This window comes from Piliocolobus tephrosceles, chromosome 4 (assembly GCF_002776525.5).
Source record: "Piliocolobus tephrosceles isolate RC106 chromosome 4, ASM277652v3, whole genome shotgun sequence".
NCBI classification, from domain to species: domain Eukaryota; kingdom Metazoa; phylum Chordata; class Mammalia; order Primates; family Cercopithecidae; genus Piliocolobus; species Piliocolobus tephrosceles.
The window spans coordinates 105,885,608-105,908,131 of record NC_045437.1 but is presented as its reverse complement, the minus strand read 5'-3'; the positions used below and the strand labels follow the sequence as shown (position 1 = coordinate 105,908,131).

Here is a 22,524-nt window from a genome sequence, read left to right as displayed (position 1 = left end):
GCCTTTGGGGACTGCTTCTCTTATTTCCACCTCTTAATGTTCCAGTGAGCAAGGCTCAATCCTTGATCTTCTTCTCTTCTTCATCTAGACTCACTCCATTGTTGAATTCATCTAATTGTATTAAGTACCAGCTATATACTAACACCTACCAGATTTGTACTTTTGACTCAGACCTCTTTTCTCTAACTCCAGACTTGATACCCAATAATTTCCATCATCCCCACTTGGAAGTCTAATAGAAAAACTCAATACATCCAAAACTGAACACCTCTTCTCATTCCCTGAAATCTTTTACACTTAGGACTGAAATCTTTCTCTAATACCCCACATACAGAGTGCATCAGGATATTCAATTGGTTCAATTTCAAAAATACATCCAGAACTCACTACTTCACACCACCTCAATTGCTGTCATCTTAATCTAGCATCATCTTTTAGTCAGGTAAGTTCAACTGCTTCCTAACCTTTCCAAGTTGTCAGCCTATTTTCACAACTCCCAGAATAACTTTTTTAAAAAGATCATGCCATTCCTCCTCTCAAAATTGCCCACCAGCTCACCATTTCATTCATAATCAGAGCCAAACTAATTACAATGACTTACAAGGTCAATGTAATTTATACCCTCCTCACCTTACAGACTTCCTCTCCTATCATATTCCCTTTGCTTACTGTTACAACCAAAATGCCTCCCTTGTTCTTAAAACACAGTTTGCATTGGCTGTTGACTCTGCATAGATCCCTCTTCCCTCAGATGTCCATGTGGCTAAATTTCCCACCTCCTTCAAGTCTTTATTCAAAAGTAAACATAAGATAATAAGGTTTATCTGGACTTCCTACTAAAAAGAGCAACTACAACTAGTAATGTTTCCAATCCCTCTATATTTTCACGGGACTTAGCAGCCTCTAACATTACAAAATTTACCTATTTATTATGCTTACTGCTTATCTTCTCCTTCTAGAGAGATTATTAAGCTCCATAAGAGAAAGGATTTCTGACTACTTGCTCATTGATACTGTAAAATGTGCCCAGAAAAGTGCCTTGCACATAGTAGGCATTCAAAAAACACTGGATGGCTGAATATTTACTGAATACCAACTATCGACTATAGCTGCACCTGATACTGTATATCAAGTACAGTCTGCTAAAAATACAGTGCTGAATACAAAAAAAACTCAGCGTTCCTGCCATTATCTTATATTACAACTTAACTCCAAAGTCTCTAACGACAGGAACCATGGCTAATTGTCTTAATTAGCCATGCACTCTTAAGCAGTATACTGTAAATGATTATTTAAAATAGGCAGTGAAAAACATTAAACAACCATTTTCTTGTACTTAAAAATACTGGATGAAATTAAGCTACACATTGCCTCAAAGTCTCAGTCTTTTATTTAAAATAAATTCATTGAGACTGACATATTACTTGTTGTTGAGAAAATAATTATTCTTTGAAATAGTCTAAGGAGATAAATTCCTCCTAATACTTTATAGCATAAACTAAACACAAAAATAGAAATATTTTCTCTTTAACTAAAAATATTTTTTCCATAGTACTAAAAAGTCTGTCCTTCTCAACATATTCTGCTTTTATTTCAGTAAATGCTTTAGTTTTAAAATTTATTATTTAACTGTATCATGGAAATTAATCTTTGTAATATTTTTTGTTCTAGTCACTGCTACTGAGTTACCTAGAGCAAGGGAAAGAAGAAATATTTCCTTAAGGGTGAGGAAAGAAACCCAGAGGAAATAACATATGAGTCACTGCTTTTAGCTTGAAGTTCTTTAGAATCTGCTTACTAAATATGTCAATAAAAATCTGCTTTCCAATAACAATCTGATGCTTCCATTTGGGAAAGGTATTTTAAAATAATAAATGATAAGAATCCTGCAAACTACATTATTTCAACAGACATTTACTTTCTCAGAAATTTTTTAAAAATGGGGAAAATAGTCAATTCATCAAGTTTACATTTGAATTAAAAAAGTAATGAATAATCATTTCTTTATCTAAAATGTTGAGCCTTAATTAAGTTCAGTACTGATCACTCATATGTATATTAGCTTTTCCTAAATGTATATTTTATACTATTTTTTGTATCACACCATGAAGATAAACTGAATTTGTATTTTTATATATTAATAGAAACATTGCTAATTAAGTCATTGACAAAAAAGTGAGTATTCAGTGGAACTCAATTATAAATAAACTATCATTAATAAATTTTCAAATAGTTCATTTGGTTAATTCTCAAGTATCCACCATTATTGTTAAATAACATATACTTGACTATGGCCTATGAGTTCAAAGAAACTTCCAACTATGTTGGAAGAAAAGGAACTTTTATTATATATAGTTGCTTTTTCTGATTAATAGAACGAGTTATAAAATTAATATTTATATTGAAACAAGTATCTTGTCCACATTTCTAGATTCAAATATGCCCAGTGTTCCAGTGTTGTTACATACTGTAATTCTATATACAATCCTGAAATCCCAAGAGGCTGTATGTCATTTTTTCCTGAACTATCACATGTAACCAGAAACAAAAAGAACAAGAATTTTGGGTATTTATTTAAACTTTTATTATCTCACTGTTTCTTTTCAAATCTCAGTTCATTAGTTTTGACTTTACTGCATACTGAAATAAAATCATTATGATTTTTAGTCCTTCCAGGGGAAAACACACACATAATATTCTTAAAAGTTAAGAATCATCCTTAAACCTTTCGAAGACTTTCACACATCTATTTCAGTGAGCATCACAATATTGATAACAGATACAGTACTGCATTCTGGTTAATGTGTAATGTGCCTCGCGGCAATATAAGAAAAGCTTTGAAGAAAATGAAAAAATCTGCAGTCTTCAGAATCAATATAGAGACTTCTAGTTATTTAGCTCAGTTGATTACATACCTTGCCCAGTAATTCTCCCAATGTGACATCTTCATGACTGAGAATCCATTTCTTGTCCTACAGCAAAGAATAAGAACTGTTGTTTAGTACAAGCAAGGGTACGCTTCTTGAAGTTGCATTTGAGCCAGTGGAAAATAGACTTAAAGGGATATTTCATTCAGACCATTCAATCAACAGCACACTAAGAAGTTATAACCCCAAGATGCTATAAAACAGATTTCAGAAATGATACTACACAATAGGATATTAAAGTCTACATTACAGCCAAATTCCATCAGAAATCTCAGCCTTTGAAATGATAGTATCCCTGTAACTAGAACACAGCATGCACTTTCCACCAACCATAAAGTTTATGTTATGCTATTATTTGTCATTTCAAAAAGCTGTCATAAGGCCATGAGGGAGTTTGATTTTACGATGCAAAATTTTCAGTTCTCATTAATCTTAGAAATTATTTTTCTACTCAAATCATATTACTAAGAGCTAATTTTTCCACATATAAATGGGCCATGAGTTATAGCTGTCTCTGACACTTCATACAGTCCCATATCTTTCCCAAGTAATTTCCTGTGGTATAATAAAGCAACAAACACCAACTACAGTATCACTAGGGTGCATAAGGCCAGTGATGCAAACATATCGTTGGAAGTGAGCATCCCATTATCTGATCTCAAGAACCAATTACTAGGGGATATTTTATCATGTAAAAAAAGCTCAACTACGAAACCCCACAATACCACAAAGTAAGAAAAAATATGTTTTTTAATGGAGGAAGGAAAAAGGGAAAAAGTAAGAGAAAAGGAGGGGAGGAATGAAAAGGAAAGAAAGAGAGGAAGGGAACAAAAAAAGGAGGGGAGTAGTAAGGAAGAGGTGGAGGAAGAGTATCCTGGCTGATATATTTTATTTATGAGTTAGGTTTCTTATTAATGTTAGAGCGTAGTTTTCTCCTCATTACTAAGATAGATTGAAATGTAATTATGATCTATGAGTTGTAACAAGTAATCAGACATCTTGAAGTAAAAATTCACCCTAACTATGACTTTAAAATGTCCTGGACAGTTATTTGAAGTGCTTTACCTTCTGAAATACCATGTGGCAAACACTCAACCAACACTCTCTGTTAGGTAAACAAAGGGACAACACTGATTTTTAAAATGCAATAGTTTTCATGCATAGTTTTTCCTCCTAAATATAAAGTTAATGCTATAAAGATCCTGGAAGAAAACTTAGGAGGATAACCTCATGATCAAGTGGGTAAGCAAAGGTTTCTCAGAGAAGCACAAAAAACACTAACTATAAAAAAGAAATGAAAACTGGACCTCATCAAAATTGAAAACATTTATTCAAAAGCATCATTTTAAAAATGAAAAGACAAACTATAACCTGGGAGAACATTTTTGCAATACTGAATTTCTATCTGATAAAGCATTTGTATGAAGAACATATACAAAACTGGTATCTCAACAATAAAACAAAGAACCCAGTTCAAGAAATTGTGTTAAAAAAGTTCAGAAAAGATGATGAACAAACAGCCAGTAAGAACATCAGAGACACTTAACATCGTTAGTTACCAGTGATATACAAATACAAATCACAGTAAGATGGTACTTCATTACTTCATACCCATTAAGACACTAAAATTAAAAAGATTAACAATATCAAGAGATTCTGAGGGTGTGGAGCAACTGTAATCCTTATGTATCGCTGGTGAAAATGCAAAAGCATTATTTTCCCAAATGCAAAAAAAAAGCATTTTTACATTTGGGAAAATAATTTGGAAGTTTCTCATAAAGTTAAACATACACATCCCATGACTCAAATTGCTCTCCTAGGAATTAACCAAAGATAAATGAAAACATACATCCACAAAAATATTCATCAAAAAATGTTGGAAGCAGCTCTATTTGTAATAGCCAAAAACTAGAAACAACTCAGATGTCCATCAAAAAGAAAACTGATAAACACATTTTGGTACATTCAGGCAACTGAATACTATTCAGCAATAAAAAGGAACTTACTACGGATGCATATAACAGAGCACTTGCAAATCATTTTTGCTGAGCTAATAAATCTAGACAAACTTTACATACATAGACACTAATTCCATTTACATAAAATTCTAGAGAATGACAATCTATAATGCTAGATATCAGAGAAGTGGTTGCTTGGGGCAGGAGTTGAGAAAGAATGACTGCAAAAGGGAAAAAAGCAACTTTGTGGGGGCATTATAAAAATGTTCAATTCCTGGCTAATATGGTGAAACCCCACCTCTACTAAAAATACAAAAATTAGCTGGGCGTGGTGGTGCACACCTATAGTCCTAGCTACTCAGGAGGCTAAGGCAGGAGAATCACTTAAACCCGGGAAGTGGAGGTTGCAGTGAGCCAAGACTGAGCCACTACAGTCCAGCCTGGCGACAGAGCAAGACTCTGTCCAAAAAAAAAAAAAAAAAAAGTTCAATTTATTGGTATTTCATTGAACTATATATTTAAAACCTGTGGAAAATTTTATTTTATATGAATTACACATCCATAAAGTTCATTTTTAAATAAAAAATAAAAGAGCTGTACTTTCCATTTGAGTAGCAGTTCTGGGGTTTAATTCTCCACCCCATACCCTATATACAGAAGCAAACGTTATTCTTCAAAGAGTGCCATCTGGCAGTCAGGAAAGTTATTTTAAAGTTGCAAATTGATTCTTGGACAGCTTTTCCACCTTAGACAATGATAACCTAGGCAGTTCAGCCCAATCCTTGTAGTGCAAACCACTGAAAAAACAGGATGAAATGTAGAAACAAAAACACAAAAAGAAAAAACAACTAAACAAGGAAAACCCCTAAACATCCATTTAAAGGCACTGGAGAGCTACTAAAATAGTGAAGGATTGAGAGACTAAAGCCAGGTTAAGAAAAGAAGTCATGTCAAGGATTTATAGGCTACTTTTACCCTTGAATGCACATGGTCATTGTGAAAGCAGAAGCCGAATAGTTCAAAAAATACAGAGGGAGAGTTCACGGCCTGCAAGGAGAAAAGGCTCTGACAAAACACCCCAGGCTTTTAACAGACCCCAAACATACCACACTGTGGTAGAAAAAGCAACCTGGAAATGAAAAGAAGTAAGCCTACCTTCTAAACATGTCCATCAGGGATTGAATTAAATTAGGGATTGGCAAACTAAGTCTGCAGACCAAACTGGTTCACTGTCTGTCATACGAAATTTGAATTTCAGTGTCCTTAGATAACTTATCAATAGATCTACAGAAATTATCCAGTCTAAGTTATAGACAGAAAAAAAAAAAAAAGAACAGTAGAGAACAGAATATTGGTCAGCAGAAACAGGAGGTGTGGGGGATTGAGGAATGGAGGTAAGTTGACCAAATGGTACAAAATCTCAGTTAGATGGGAGGAGTAAGTTTCCAAGATCTATTGCACAGCAAAGTGACCATGGTTAATAATAATGTATTTCTATTTCAAAATTGCTACAAAAAACTCCAGATTTTAAATGATCTCACTACCAAAAATAAGTTATGTGAAGTGATGGATATGTTAATTAGCTTAATATAATCATTCCACAATGTATATACAATTACTATTTGTTAATTAAAAGTAAAAATGTAAATAATAAAAAAAGACATATGACTCAGTGTGTAAGAGGCAGGGATAAATGCCTGAGGAGAATTCAGTGGCTATTTTGATCAGAATTTGGTACCTGCCATTTCTGTGGATATTCTGCATATAGAGGGGCAAACTCCCAATCTGTTAAATTGGATAAAGATTTTGTGGATAAAGATGGGGTAGAACTACCAACCCTCTCACCCTTCGGTATTAAATGGAACATTCCTACGAGGCTGCTAAGTGGTTGAGAAAGACATTCAATTCAGTTACACGATGATGCTAAAACTTTACTTATGCCTCTGAAATGGTATCAGAGGACAAGTCAAAACTAAATTAGGGAACATGGACACTGAATAACGCAGAGTTGGAGAATGGAGAGCTGCTGAAGAAGCCTGGAACTCTGCTTTTACCTTCATTTTTACTGACTTTTCTTCTCTCCCCTTCTATCCAAAGGAAAGAAAAGTCACACTCAGAAGACATGGCCAAAGACAGCTGCAGCTCGCTCCTTAACAACTGCCCCACAGCTGGTTTATCCTAAAGTGATTATACTACGTATTTCTGGTCTCTATCTTTGCTCTGTTTTCTGTAAAGGGACAAGGAGACTTTTTGCAACCTTCTCAGATGTAGAGAAAAAACAGAAGAAATGGAAGCAGACTGCCTCTTAGTCTCTTTCAAGAAATAGGAATAGTAGCTTTATCAGTCCACAGGTTAATGAATGAAAATAAAAGTTGTAATTAAGTATAAATCATCAATAGAAATAAGGCAAAGACATAAAAGATGTATTATAATAGGAACGAATAGAGTTGACAGAGTTATATTTAACATTTCATTTGCTTGCAAGTGATCTGTGACCATACAGAAATATCTACAGAACTATGTTCAAAACTAATGCTTAAATTTCTGTGATCTTGAAGCTACAACAGATTGACTTAGACTCCTGACATGTTAATATTTGGATTCTATTCTTTATGTTAATTCATGAGTATTAATACATCATGATTACAGTAAAAGAAAAAATCCACTTTTCCTATTTATCAATTCTCTTATCTTAGAGATATTCTGGAGATATAAATTGTGCGCTTTGGTAATCACTGTAAGATATGGGCTGCATACAAAGATTTTGGTGGCCTTATAAACCCATGAAATCACAGTGTACTTTCTAATTGCCTAAGCAAATAATACTTATTTTTATTAATTGATTTGTGAGTGAGACTGAGAAAAGGAAGAAATGAATGAGACGGACTAACTGCCCTTCTGGGAAGCTGGCTGACGCTACTGAATCTAGTTCTAATAACTTGGGGATGTGAGGTAGCTTACTGTCCCTGTCTTAGTTTGGGTTCTCTCGGAAGCAGACTCTGGGACAAGGATTCAAATGCAAGTAGTAGTTAATTTGAGAAGCGCAAGGAACAGAAGGAAAAAGAGATGTAATACAGGGAAGTGGGGGCAACCAATAAGGTAAGCTATTAAGGTAGCCACTTCACTGTTGCCAACTCTGGAAAATGAGACAAGCCAAAAGCCTCAGAATTAGCCCACCCAACAGGTATTTATTTACATGCAAATTCCTGAGTAGCATTGGTTGAGGGGTGCAGAAAAATGAGTGTTAATCCTTGGCAATTCTTGTGGCAGACATGGGCAGAGGACCCTTCTGTGGACCTACTAAACAGGCCAAAGATGAAAACACTTGCAACTGAAAGTTGTCCAGAGTATAATGAGAGGTATGATGGGTATAAGTAGGGCACTAACAGCATCTAGTCCATCCCCTTTATTATTGATGTATCCTGATCTTCCTGAAGATTTAGAATCCAAGTGGATTCTCCAGGCCTTCCTATAATTCCTGTTCTTACTAAATTCTTTTTCTTTTTTTTAAGAGCGAGGGTCTTGCCATCTTGTTCAAGCTGGTCTTGAACTCCTGGCCTCCAGCAATCCTCCCACCTCAGCCTCTGAGGAGGTGGGATTACAGACATGCACCATCACACCTTGCTCTCTGAAATCCTATCTTTCCCGGAGTGCAAATCTCTCTCCTCTTTCTACCCTTATTCTAAGCCTCCTACATACATATTTGTAGGTAGAGTCCAAACTACTCACTGAATATACAGAAAAATGTGTTTAAATTTCAGTATGTATAAAGTAGTTATACACACTTTAATAAAGAAGCAATGGGTAATTCTAATTTAACAATTAGGTAAGCTAAACAATAACCATGAGTTAGGTCGGTTAAACAAGTATTTAATATAATTTACAGATATTAACATTTGAGTTTTTAAAAATCATAGTTAATATTTCGTGTGAGTTTTCTTGTTACTGACCTTGTCCTGAACCTCTTATGTAATATTTTATAGTATATACCTATCTTCCACCACCTCTAATTATGTGACTTCTGACACATAAGTATGTGTCTGGAACTTACCTTCCCTTTTCATAGAGTTTCAATGCTTGGAAGAAGTACTCCAATATACTCTAGCAGTTACATTATCTTCATTAATGTTCATATTCTTGAATTAAACTTAATATTACCAGCATAAAATAACTTTCCATTTTTTTCCAAAAATGCATGAGAATGCACCTAATATCTATTTCTAAATAGATACCTAAAGTTTTACCATATACAAAATAGAAATTATAATTATAAATAATGCTAGAAAACTGTTCCAATATCTCATAAAATATCTTCCAAAGGCAGTATTTTTATAAACAACAAATTGTGGGAATACTCACTTAAATAGACACTTAAAAGTTGCCTACAAAGTGAAACTTACAAAGTAAAATTCAATATTCTAATGTTATTTCTTAGAAATGATGAAATTTGGGGCCGGGTGTGGTGGCTCACACCTGTAATCCCAGTATTCTGGGAGGCCTGGGGGGACAGATCGCTCGAGTTCAGGAGTTTGAGACCAGCCTGGGCAATATGGTGAAATCCTGTGTCTACAAAAAATACAAAAAAATTAGCCGGGCATGGTGGTGTGTGCCTGTAGTCCCAGATACTTAGAAGGCTGAGATGGGAGGATCACTTGAGCCTGGGAGGGGGAGGCTGCAGTGAGCTGAGACTGCACCACTGCAATCCAGCCTAGGTGACACAGTGAGACCGCATCTCAAAAAATAAAAAATGTATATATATAAAAAGCAGTATTGATTAATTCACAAAGTGAATTAAAGGAAAAGTATTTCTCAAACACACTTGAGATTAAACTTTGTAACTAAATCATCAGGTAATTTCCAAATTAATTCCTTAGAGTGAATTTTTACATATCATTCTTCCTTACAGTTAAACACATCACAGTGAGTAACTTCACGGAGAAAGTGTATTTAACTCACAAAAACTGGTTTCATGGAAACTTGAAAGTTTATTCACTACATTCATTATGGCTGACAACTTCGAATTCCTTCCATTCTAGCTCTGGGACTGCAAATAAAATTAATTGACCTGAGATTTCTCTCTTTTTTTCCTTTTCTGAAAAGGATGCAAGCAAGAAATGGCATCATTAAATGGTAAACAGAAGAATGAAAACTAGAAATACACACCTGAGATACTGTTCAAACTCAGCCTGCTCCTACGATAATAATGACAATGAAATATAATGGTAGTCTTTGGGAAGAAGGAGGACTCCTGAAGAGAACAGGCAAGAGGTTGGGTTCAGCACACACACCATATGCGAATAGGATCTCTATAGTCAAAGAAACTATCAGGAAAAGCTTTTTCCAGGACTCAATTTGAGATGTAATATAACATACAAAAAGATATAAAAAGTAGTCTGGAATATACCAGACAATGCCAACTTACTAAAAGATAGCCAAAACAGTGAAATAGCATGGTAGGCAAAGAATGGAAGCCTACAGATTGGCTCAGAGACTAGCTCCAAATACATCTTACTGTATATATGGTATATGCACATTTATCATATGTACATGTGCATATTTCTGCACACTGTGCCAGAAATTTAAAGATATGTGAATTCAAAGTAAGTTAAACATGGTTCCTATTCTCAAGAGCTTTAATATAAGCATACGAAAAATTAAGAGGCTAAGAGAGAAGTATACACAGAATAGAGCTGGAACACTGAGATACAAGTGGTCACTATTATCAAAATGGTTAAAAAAGGCTATACTGAAGAGGTTGAAAGGTTTCTGAAATTTCTCAGAATACTTTTCTTTTGCTTCCTAAAAGCTACTCAACTAAGAAAACTCTAAAGTTCTTCTTTGGGTGTTGAGAAACACAATCTGGTGTCTGTGGAAAGAAAACACCTATTGCCATTCCTTGAGGACCTTGGAAGGAAAAAGAAATGATTAAACTGAAGCTGTGTTGAGTAAAAAAAAATGAGGCACAGGGAGGAAATGTAAGTGTGGAGAGTGAAGGGTGGAGTTGGGCAAGCATACCTGTGTAAAAGAAACATAGTTTCTTTTCTAACCTATGATTAGTGGTTGTCCAGGTTCCACCAACATTAGCTCTCCTCTCTCTAACATCTCTAAAGAGTTTATTTTTCTGCTTCACTGCCAACAAACTTTCTCTCAGTCTACCATGTAGCAGTCTCTCTGGCATAGCCCACAGAAGCCACCACTTCTATGAGACTCAATATTACAATGCTGGTAGAGAAGGGGTGTAAGTCTAGGAATATGAACCTGGAATTTTAAGATAGAACTGTCAGTATATAAGGATATATTCCATTAGACTCATGTAAAATCATAGTTATGCTCCATACATTGGATATGTTATAGATAAATTTAAGCATTGCTAGCACTGCTTCTCTAGGAAAGTTCATCTCCAAACAAATGAGTTGAAGATAGATGACACTCTGTTCAAAATGTCATTTCAAGTGTCACATGAGTAATGTAAGTGATGACAAAGGATTTCAGAGGCAAAGGAAGCCATATTGTGCTAGAAAAGTCAGAAGAAGTCTCAAAGAATAGGCAGTATTTGAGATAAGTCTTGAACATGGATATGATTCTGATATGCTAAAAGGAGAAAATAACTCTGGCAAAAGCATAGAAGGAAGTAGAAATCTTCTAGATAGAATAAATACACAAGAAGAGTGAAGGCAAAGAGTCCTTAAAGGGGAGCAATGCTTGGTGAAAAACTAGAAATGTACTTTCTAACCAGGCCATGGAGAGCAAGGAAACAAGCATACACTTAATCTTACAGACCAGAGGTCTCCAAATACTCTTTATTGTGTAACCCTTTACTTTTTTATAAAATGTGAGCATTTGTTTTACTATACAAATATATAATGTATATTATCCAGCATCCAAACAACAATTAAAATACTATGGTCATTGGACAAGTTCTAGAAACATAATTCTCCTTGCTCCTTTCCACAGGAGAGTATTATAGCTATAAACCCTGGACATAATTCAAGAGGCAAACAAGGAACTCTGAAAGATGGTATGAGGAGGGTGAACTGGTTTGGAACTCCTGGAATGGGAGAACAGAATAGTGGCAGGATGTCTTTCATCCTGCTGCCACAACAGAAGGCAGTTTGACTCCCAACATAGCCACAGAAGGCAGCTCAGGTAGGCCTATTCCTCCCCTGGATTATATGAGAGTCCTCAAAACGACCAAATGAGCCCGGTACCACCTGCAAGGGGATTGACTGGGAATCTAGCTAACACTAAGCAGCTAAGGGAAGACTCCCTTTCCCTGCTGGCCTAAGACTGCTCTGCCTCACCGAGAAATACTGGGATGGCGCAGAAGTAACAGGAAGACAGATCACAGCCCAGTGAGCGACCAAGCCTAAGAGGCCTCTTTGTCTCTGTGGGCCTGTTATCTCACTCCCCAACTGAGAAATAACAAGGCAGCTCGGTTGCATTGGCAAGAAAAGCACTGCCACAAAATGAGAGCTATCCTGGGAAGTCTCTTTGTCTCCATGCACCAAGACTCCTATCACCCTTGCCAGAGATGACAGGGCAGCATGCCTAATGGGAGAAAGAATCCCACCATAATAAGGCCCCAGCCCAGGAAGTACTCTGTTCGCCACAGGCAGGAGAATTCTACCAAACAATCCCATAGGCCTAAGATGCCCTCCCCCAGTGAAACACCTGGCAGCCCAGACTTGAGGAATTCCTTATACTCCTAGAGGCAGCACTAAAATCAACAAGTTAGAAGGAAGCCCAGTGGCACCAGATAAACCAACAAAACAAAGTAACACCAAAAAAACTCTAAAATTTGCACTGTCATTGAAACCACTGAAAGCAGGCCAGGCCCTACCTGTTAAACCTAAACAAGGTAACTACCTGCAAAAATGAAAGATTTAAATGGGACCCAAGATGTCCTAACATAGATTACATGTCTAGGGTACAATTAAAAATCATCCATCATATCAAGACTCAAGAAAATCATAATCTGAATGAAAAAAGTTAAGTCACCCAACACTGGGATGGATCAGATGTTGCAATTAACTGACGAGGATTTTAAAGCTGCCAGAAAAATGCACAACAATCACTTACAAATTCCTTTGAAAAATACGAAAACACATAGATTATCTCAGCCACAGAAACAGAAGTTATTAAAAAAGAACGAAATAGAAAGTATATAACTAAAAATTACAAAGCAAATTTTAAAAACTCACTGAATGGGCTCAATAGTAAAGTGAAGTTAAGAGAGGCTGATCACTGAACTTGAGGACAGATCAACAGATTACCCAGTTTGAACAACAAAGAGAAAACAGATTGGGTGAAAAAAAAAAATGAACAGAGCCTTAGGAACCTGTAAGACAAGCAATCCCACATTTGTATGATCTGAGATAAAAGGAGAGGAGAAAGAATAAGGCTGAAAGAGTACTTAAAGAAATAATGACCAAAACTTCTCAAATTTGGCAAAAGACACAAATCTACAAACAAGAAGCTAACAGGACCTGAAATAGGATAAACACAAATAAATTCAAGCCAAGATTCATCATAATCAACTTCTGACAATGAAAGATAAGGAGTCTTGAAAGCAGCCAGAGAGAAATGACTTTACCTACAGGGGATACCAATTCATAGAAAGCATACTTCTCTTCTGAAACTACACAGTTCAGGCAAAAGCAGCACAGTATCTTTCCAGTGTTGAAAGGAAATAACTTTCAACTGTAAATAGTAAATGTGGTAAAACTATCTTTCAAGAATGAATGGAAAATAAGGCTGGGCACAGTGGCTCACCCTAGCACTCCGGGAGGCCGAGGCAGGACTGCTTGGGGCCAGAAGATCAAAACCAGCTTGGGAAACAAAGTGGGACTCTGTCTCTAATTTAAAAAAAAAAAGAATGAAAAGAAAATAAACACATTTTCAGTTGAAGAAAGCCTAAAAGGATGCAGGTAAAACCAAAACTAAACAGAGTTGTACCTTGTTTAACTTTCACAATAACCCTGTGTGAGGAAAGTTTAACAAAGTAGGTCTGTTTCATTAAGTTTCTGCATATCTCTGTACTCTTGACAACCCTTGGTGAAACTGAGAACTAAACTACTGGAATGTTCAAAAGTTACTGAGTAATGTTAGTCCATAATGACTGAAGTCATCACGGTCAAGAAGAACTAGATTGTTAGCATATTTAAAGCAAACATAAATATTCACTCTATACACATGGTGCCTGGTTTGGGGTCCTCACCATGGCTGGTCAAGTAACAGGTATGTGATCAGCCCCTGGTAAGAACTTTGGACTCCAAAACTCAAATGGAATTTCCTGAGCAATGGTATCACAGATGGCCTTGCAGTTTGTAGACAGAAAGACTTACCCATAAAATTCCTGCTATAAATAGGGCAAGAAAGCCTCTTTTGACCTAGCTTTTGCTGTTCCTACATGAGTCCTTTGCGACAATAAATCCTAGCCTTGAGTACAACTTTATACTAACTTAGGTGAGCCTTTCTAGTGAATCACTCAACTTGGGGGTGTTAGTGGGACCATCAAGCCAAGACTCTGAGGTTCTGAGAGACAGGCTACTCTGACAGCAAATGGCAGAAACAAGGTTTGAACCCATATATGTCTGAATCTGAAGCTTATGTCCTTTCTAACAAATTACACTGTTACCTAAAATAGAGTAATTTATTTAAAGCAATGCATATGACTCTTTCAAGTTCAGAGATAATGATGCAATCAATTTTAATTAATTGAAACACAGTGGATTATAAATTCTATTTCAAGTTTCAAGTTCTAGTCCTATCAGATTTTTTAACTTATGATTTACATACTTTGTTTCAAATTATTTCTATGCAAATCAATTATAGATCACTCTTCATCCACTGCATTTATTAGATTACAATCTAAACCTTTGCATTTTGTAATTCACAGTTTTTGTGTCAAAAAATAAAATCACAAAAAACTTTACAGTTGTAATCAAGTATGTCTTAACATAACTGGCAGAGTAATGAGTCAATTTTGTATAATCTTTATGTAATCTGTAACCTAAAAAAATAATAACTTAACTTCGGTCTGTATACCACTTATTTCAACTAGATAAACGACAAATATTCCATTTTCCCACAATAACTCTGTACCACATTTTCTATAAAATATAAAATCAATTAAAAATAAGGTTTCAACAAAATTAAGTCATTAATATTAAGTACTTTTAATGAAAACACTATGTTCTTGTAAATCCCACATCTTTATACAAGTAGATATAATAGTAAGCAAAAGCTGTAAAAATAACTGAAAATAAAATCAAATTAGTTTTAAAATGTTAAAACCTAAATCTTAGAATTTTGCTTCACAAATGTAGTCATTTTAAATAAAGTGAACAAATAGCAAATAAGCAACATCTCCTTTGTTCACCTGCTAAAGACAACCAGCAGTCTGCCCAGGCTGCAGGAAACTAATTGTGCTTCTTGATGGACTGCTACAGAGTACAGATGGTCATTATTTATTACGTCAATCAACCCCTGCCAAATCCCTTTGGATGGTTGTACCATTTCTTCCTAAAGTTATCCTTTAAGGGGCACAGGGACATATTTGAAATTCGATCTCAAGTAGGTAAGTCAGAGTGATTAGAAGTGTGACTTAAATTAACACTTCCCTTTGATTCACAGTTCTCCAGAAAGAATGCCCACCAAAAGAAAATACTAATAGTAAAGAACAATCTTATTCTATTCCTGTATGTCTTCCCAACATTCAAAACTGAAATAGAAGTTCTTGCTTCCACATGACTGAAGTTATATTTTTAATTCAACATTTTCATTTTTAAACCATTGTTTTTGATAAATAATTCTACCTTAAATACAGGCCAATTCACCAATACAGTAATACAATCTATTTCTCAGCAACAGCCAATGTAGTGAAGGTTCAACATGAGGATTTAGTTACCAAAAATATTGGAAATATAAGCTTTGTCCATCCCCTGGTTAAAGGTATAGTAGTAATCATCTAGTGTAATAGTTTGAAAGAAAGGAAAAAAAGGCAAAATTTAAATACGGACTTTAAAAACTATCTCACTACAAAGACTTAATACCTGTAGCAGATGAATTTCTAAACATATTGACAACATGATATTTTGGAGCTAACACACAAAGACCAACATATCATCCCTAGAATAATTAACAAAATGTCACAATACATAAGATGATTCTCAGAGATTTTTCTACTATTCATACTGAAAAATATTTGCTACCTCTATTTTTCTTTTATATGCAAGTTTTCAGTCAGCCTGCTTCATTATCTTCCTAGCTGGCTCAGCACATTTATTTCACTCAAAGTCTCAGCCATAGAACCTTTTATAATCCAAGAATTATTCAGAATTTGATCAGCTTTGTCATTAAAGTTATCAGGGTTGCTTTAGAGGAAAAAAAAAAAAAAAAACTTACTGAAAAGTATGCAAAGTAGTTGCCCATCTGGAATCTATAAGAAGCTTTTAGTAACTATTTGTTTAAATGTTCTATAAATTCATTCTAAATAATCCAAAAGTACTTTCTTCCCAAATGGTTCCTATTTAGGAAACACATACATTATTACCTTAGAAAATATTTCATTATATTTGCAAGCTACATAAAATAGTTCTTGTATGTACGTAATTTATTTTATCCTGTCATCCTAGAAATGATTTTTATTGTTCTTATTTTTAATGTATGTCTATGCAATTTCCCTACTTATGAAATAAACTTGTTTATTATAGGATAGTATTAATTTATTATAAGATAGTATTAATTAAACAAAAGGCTGTATAATTTTCTGTACATATATGAATATTTTCTAACTCATTTTCATTCACCTCAACTTTAGAATGTCTCATTTTTCTTGACTAAAAAACTCTCAGAGCCAACAGTTATGCCCTCCAAAGGAAGCAACGCAGGTGATAATAAGTGAAAAAATGCTGATACGGACCCTTTCCAGGTTCTGGCAACTGAGTGACTAAAAATAGGTAGCTAGAAAATATGTAGATTCAACACAGTCTATCAAATTCCTACAAGACACATCTTATTATTCACCTCTAAATACTATGTCATAGATTTACCCCTTGTGCTGATGAATTATTTAACAAACATGATGTGAAAGGCACAGGGGCTCATTAAAATGAAAGCAAAATATAGTTTCTGCTCTCAGGAGTTTATTATCCAGCGAGAATAGGAAAAAGAAAGGGGGATTAGACAGTACCTCCATCTTCAAAGAGTAAAAAAGATGAGACTCCTGACTTTTTCCTTTCATTCTTTAGTATCTACCCACCGTCCTCCATACCTCACACACTGGTCATTATGAAGGAAGGGTCTCTATCAGATGGGCTTGGCACTGTCCCCAGTGGCTACTAGAAAAGAGACCTGCCTGTGATTTAAAGTGAATCAGGATCTTGCTCCCAGGGACCTATCTCCACTGCTTTCTTTCGTTCTCTTTCCATTCCACTCTGCATAGGGTGGCAGTCTTACGAGGAAGAGATATGCAAGGAGTGACCCTTGTCCAGGCTTCAAGGAATACATAGTGGTGTCATTTTGTTGGGCTACTGGAACCTGACACTGGCAAGAGGTGTCTGAGGGGTATTATGTACTGTTCCACTGAGTTTATCAGAATCCTCTTCAATAGCATCAAAGGCTAAGGAAACTACAGTGATCTACAGCACTGCAGAAATAGTCTTCTGTTCTACATATTTGTTAAGAGACTAGGCTATGGAGTCAAACTACTTGGGCTTTAAATATGGCTGTTCTGCACTAGCTGTGTAACTTTCAGCAACATGGCCTCTTTCAGTCTCAGCTTCCTTATCTGCAAAATAAAGATAAAACAAGAAGCTACTATATACGGTGGCTCCAAATATTAAATGAGATCTTAATAAAGTACTCAGTCAGTGCCTAACATATAATAAGTGCTTAATAAACATTAACCATTGTTCCTCTTACTCAAGAACCCTTAAATCTTTGGGGGAAAGGGCAGTTAATCATCTCTCATACTGGTCTACTCCTAGCACCTTGCCTTTCCTTTTAAGTAAACCACAACTGCTCATTCATTCATCCATTCAACAAGTATTTACTGCATTATCTATCAAGTGACAGGCAGTGTGCTAGGCACTGGCTAGATAGGGTGAGTGAAACAATGTCCCTCTTCATGAAGAGAAGAAAAAGCGAAAATGTTTGCAAATTAAAAAAAAAAAAAAGTTATAGAAAAAAAAAAAAAACACAAACAATACTGAGATAAAGAATAAAAATGGAGGTAAGAGAACCATTTAGATAGACTGGTAGTTAAGCTGAGACTGAAACCAGGCAGAGGTAGGAAAGAATACTGCCAACAAAAGGCACAGCTGGAACTAAGGCTCTGAGACATTAAGAAGCATGTGGTATGTTCAAGAAACAAAAGGAGAGTCGACATTGTTCCCCCGAGTTCAACTTGGACGTATCCAAGTGCCTACTTGAAATCTCCACTCGATTGTCTAATAGTATCTCAAACTAACCACGTTCACAATAGAACTCTCAATTCCTATCTCCCTAAAAAATTGTGTTTTTCTCAAAGCATTCTCTATTTCAATAAATGTAACTACTATTCACCCAGGTTCTCAACCCAAAAATCTTAATCATTCTTGATTATTTTCCCTGCTCATTCTCCACATACAATACATCAGGGAAAATGTTAGAACTACTTGCAAAACATCACTCAACACATACACCTTCTGTCTATCTCTACTCCTACCAGTTAAGACCAAGCAAACATCATTTCCTTCCACGGATCGCTGTAATAGTCCTTTTACCTGATTTCATGCTTCCATCCTCCCTTTACATACGTTTTACACATAAGAAAAGAGATGTGGTTTCTTTAAAAAGATGTAATTAAGAACCTGCTATTCTCATTAAATCCTTCCAATAGTGCCCCACTGCTCTTAGATTAAAAACCAAGCTATTATCTACAGCATAATAGGGCATAGTCTAGTCCCTCAGATCTCTATCCTTATGTTATTTCATTCCTTCCTCTGAGAACCTGTTTTGATTCTTCCTGCAGATGAAGCATCTGGTTATTGTTGATGTTGATTCTCTATACATTTGTATGACACAGTTACTCTAGCTTGAATATCCGCTAGTTAGAACTTATTTGTTTTCCTCTACAAGCTCATGTTTCAGGTCTTGACTCGAATTATATATCCTCAGAGAAACTTTATCTGACCATCCTATCTAAAGCAACCTTCACAAGATAATAATATATTTCTATATATTATGTCATTAGCCTTTGTGGGGCCCAATGTCACATGTCTAAATATGTAAAACTTACATATCAAGTTAACAAATTATTAAACGTGACATGTTCTATTCCATTACTTTGACAAATATACCTCCCTAATAACCTGGAAAGTCAAATATTCACTTAAAGACTTCTGCACTGGAACATGGCAGTATAGGAGAAGTCTCCCCAGGTCCTACACTGCAAGCCTACTCATCTCTCTTCCCATTCCTGGTTCCTTTATGCTCCTCATGCAGCCTAGTATGTGGTATTTCTAGATGCTCCTTCCTACATGTCCAAGCTGCATCCATGTGTTCCTCAAATCTATCGGCCACCCTTCCTGTGGTCTACTCTTGAGACAATGGACGTGGGTCATTAGCTTGGGCGGGACACGGAAGTGGGCTCAGGGTTGCTGGAACAGGAAATATGAAGATCTATGACTCTGAGGTAGAATGCATGGACTGTGTATGGGCACATATTCTGGGTACTTTAGGGGGTGCAAGTCGTAGAGTGCCAAAATGGAGCCAGAGATGTAGCCCTCCTTTTGGATCTAAGGACATTATTACTTTGCTTGTTTCCTTTTAAGCATGATGAACCTATAGTTATCTTATAAATTATTTGTTTACCTTTATCTTCTCCCTCTAAAAGGTAAGCTGCATACCTACAGGGGCTTTATCTGTCAAGAATGCTTAGTATACAGTAGGAATTTTTTAGATTTTACTTCTTATAGTAATGCAACATGAAAAAACAACAACTTTTAGGAACAAAATGCATACATTTCACAAAGTCATGTTTCATAAATACCTGTCAAATCTAAGAAAGCTTGTCTTTTTTGCTTTTCAATTAATCTTATTCATAAAAGACATATAGTTTAGTAGAAAATTACCTTATAGTAATGAGATGGGATACATGTTATTTATCCTAAAGCTTTAGTAATGTTATAAAGTATTAAGCACTAAGAATCCTTCATTATAAACTAAAAGTTAGTAGATAAGAAAAAAATTGGTGAAGAAAGCCTCCTTTTAGGAAAAACACTTTTATTCTAATAAATTCTAGGATTCAGAATATCCCTCTAGCAAATGTTGTTAGAATACTAAAAATGAAAAAAGCAATTCCTACTTGTGAGTTTACAATCCATTACATGACTTGATAATGAAGTATACTCTTACATAATGCATATGCATTTTTAAAAATAATGTATGTAGGCTGGGCGCGGTGGCTCAAGCCTGTAATCCCAGCACTTTGGGAGGCCGAGATGGGCAGATCACGAGGTCAGGAGATTGAGACCATCCTGGCTAACATGGTGAAACCCCGTCTCTACTAAAAAATACAAAAAACTAGCTGGGCGAGGTGGCGGGCGCCTGTAGTCCCAGCTACTCGGGAGGCTGAGGCAGGAGAATGGCGTAAACCCGGGAGGTGGAGCTTGCAGTGAGCTGAGATCCGGCCAATGCACTCCAGCCTGGGCGACAGAGCGAGACTCCGTCTCAAAAAAATAAAAAATAAAAATAATGTATGTAGAAGTTTGATTTCAACACTAAAAGAAGCATCCAGAAATACTTCACACAGGGAACTCAACATTATAGTCCCTGATCTCACTCTTATTCAGGTCAAATAAATCTTAACAGGCCTACAATTAGGAAAAATTTAAATTTTACTATGCTCCTGCACACCTGCTAAAATCTAAGTTCATTAATTAAAATGGTAGCACGATAACACTGAGTACAGCAAATATATATATTATATATATTAGCCTTTCTGGATCTGATCATGAGGTGGGTGTGAAGTATTTTGGCATTTCTGATAACAGATGTGTAAAGTAGCTACGCTAAAATCATTCTACTTAATATGAAGCAAAACAATTAAAATAACTTGAATTTAAAGGAGAAAAAAGGTAAAATGGTTCCTTAACTCCTGGTTATAAGTGTACCAACAACATGCTGGTCTTTATGTTTTGAGTGTTAAAAATAAACAAACAAACAAACATTTCATTCAAATTAGTCACAAATCAAACAGGACCATTTAGAAAATTTCAAAATGATTGAGATAATTATTTCACTACAGTTCTTCAATAATTAAAATAAACAAAAATTCATCAGTACAAGGCCTTTTGTTTGGCAAAGTGGCTGAAAACCAATTTTGAAGTCTTTTGCCTTTTTTACAGTGTTCATAAAAGGCAGAGTGCTTCTGGATATAAAAACAAAGTCATAAGGCAAAGCTCCGCAGCAAAGTGTGTGCCAAAAGTTCACAAGAGGATATATAATAGCTGGATAAAACATAATTAATCTTTGTCATCCATCAATTTCTCTAACTAGGAAAGATTTCCAGCAAGCCAACTTTGTAACCAAAAAATTCCAAGTCATATAGAAGGAAACTGTAGCTATAATAATACTGACTTATTTTCTTCCTCGATCTAACATGTTAATGATCTGAAGGAATATTTCTTTTTATTAAATAACAAAGAATGAAATAGATGTTATTTGTTCAGTTCTAAGTTGATTTTTGGAAGATTTAAAAAAGAGAGAGAAATTTTGGTCTTATTTCTAGAACTGTGGTAGAGACCAGTGAGATGGGCCAAATTTATGCTTTACTGTATGTGACTATAAAGTAATATTACTGATTTGTTAAAAGCATAATTTCAAAGTATGCTTATTCTAAAAATGCTGATCTTGCTCAAGGCAAGATGTTTTAAGACTGATTTTAAAATTAATTTCCAAATGCGAGAAATTGGAAATTCATATTTAAAACTACCTTTAAATAATTTAAGAATATTTCTAATGTCTGCAGATTATCAATGTACATACAATTAATTTTCAGAAAGCCAATCATTAAGAGTCAAATCTGGTGGGCGTGTTAGGAGGTCAAACTTGGTGAAACACAGTTGCACTGCAAAGCAGTAAGACACATTTTACTTTGGATTAAAAGTTACCTTGAAGTAAATTCTAAAAGAAACAAACTGCAATGTACATTAGGAAAAGGTAGTACTGTTACAATTTGTTTTTTTCTCCAAGGCGATTTTGGTGATAATGTTTGTATTGTTACCATCAGCATTTTAAAATCAGTCATAAAACATTTTTATATATAAATATATCTACAGATATATAAAGAAATACAGGTTAAATTTGGAAAGTAAAAGGTTATCGTCAGGTGTGTGACTCGCTTATTCCCTGGGGTTGCAGGGAAGAATGCCAGAAGAAATCAATGACCTCCACCAGATCTCTTTATAAAGTTATTAAAATTGTTTTTCAAACTTTAGCCTGCATCAGAATCATCTGGTGAGCTTGTAAAACATGACTGCTGTCTCATTCTCAAAATTTCTGATTCAGTAGGCCTGGCATAGGGCCCAATAATTTGTATTTTTAATAAGTTCCCTCATGATATTGATACACTGGTCTGGTGATCACACTTTGAC

General features: G+C 35.3%; 1 protein-coding gene across 1 annotated transcript in view; it reads right to left on the bottom strand.

Annotated features, from left to right (window-relative positions):
• FER (FER tyrosine kinase) overlaps positions 1-22,524 on the bottom strand; it is a 408,129-nt gene that overhangs the window by 108,546 nt on the left and 277,059 nt on the right. The window contains exon 14 of the mRNA XM_023212257.2: positions 2,916-2,972. Coding sequence (XP_023068025.1) covers positions 2,916-2,972 — 57 coding nt within the window. The remainder of the gene's footprint in view (positions 1-2,915; positions 2,973-22,524) is intronic.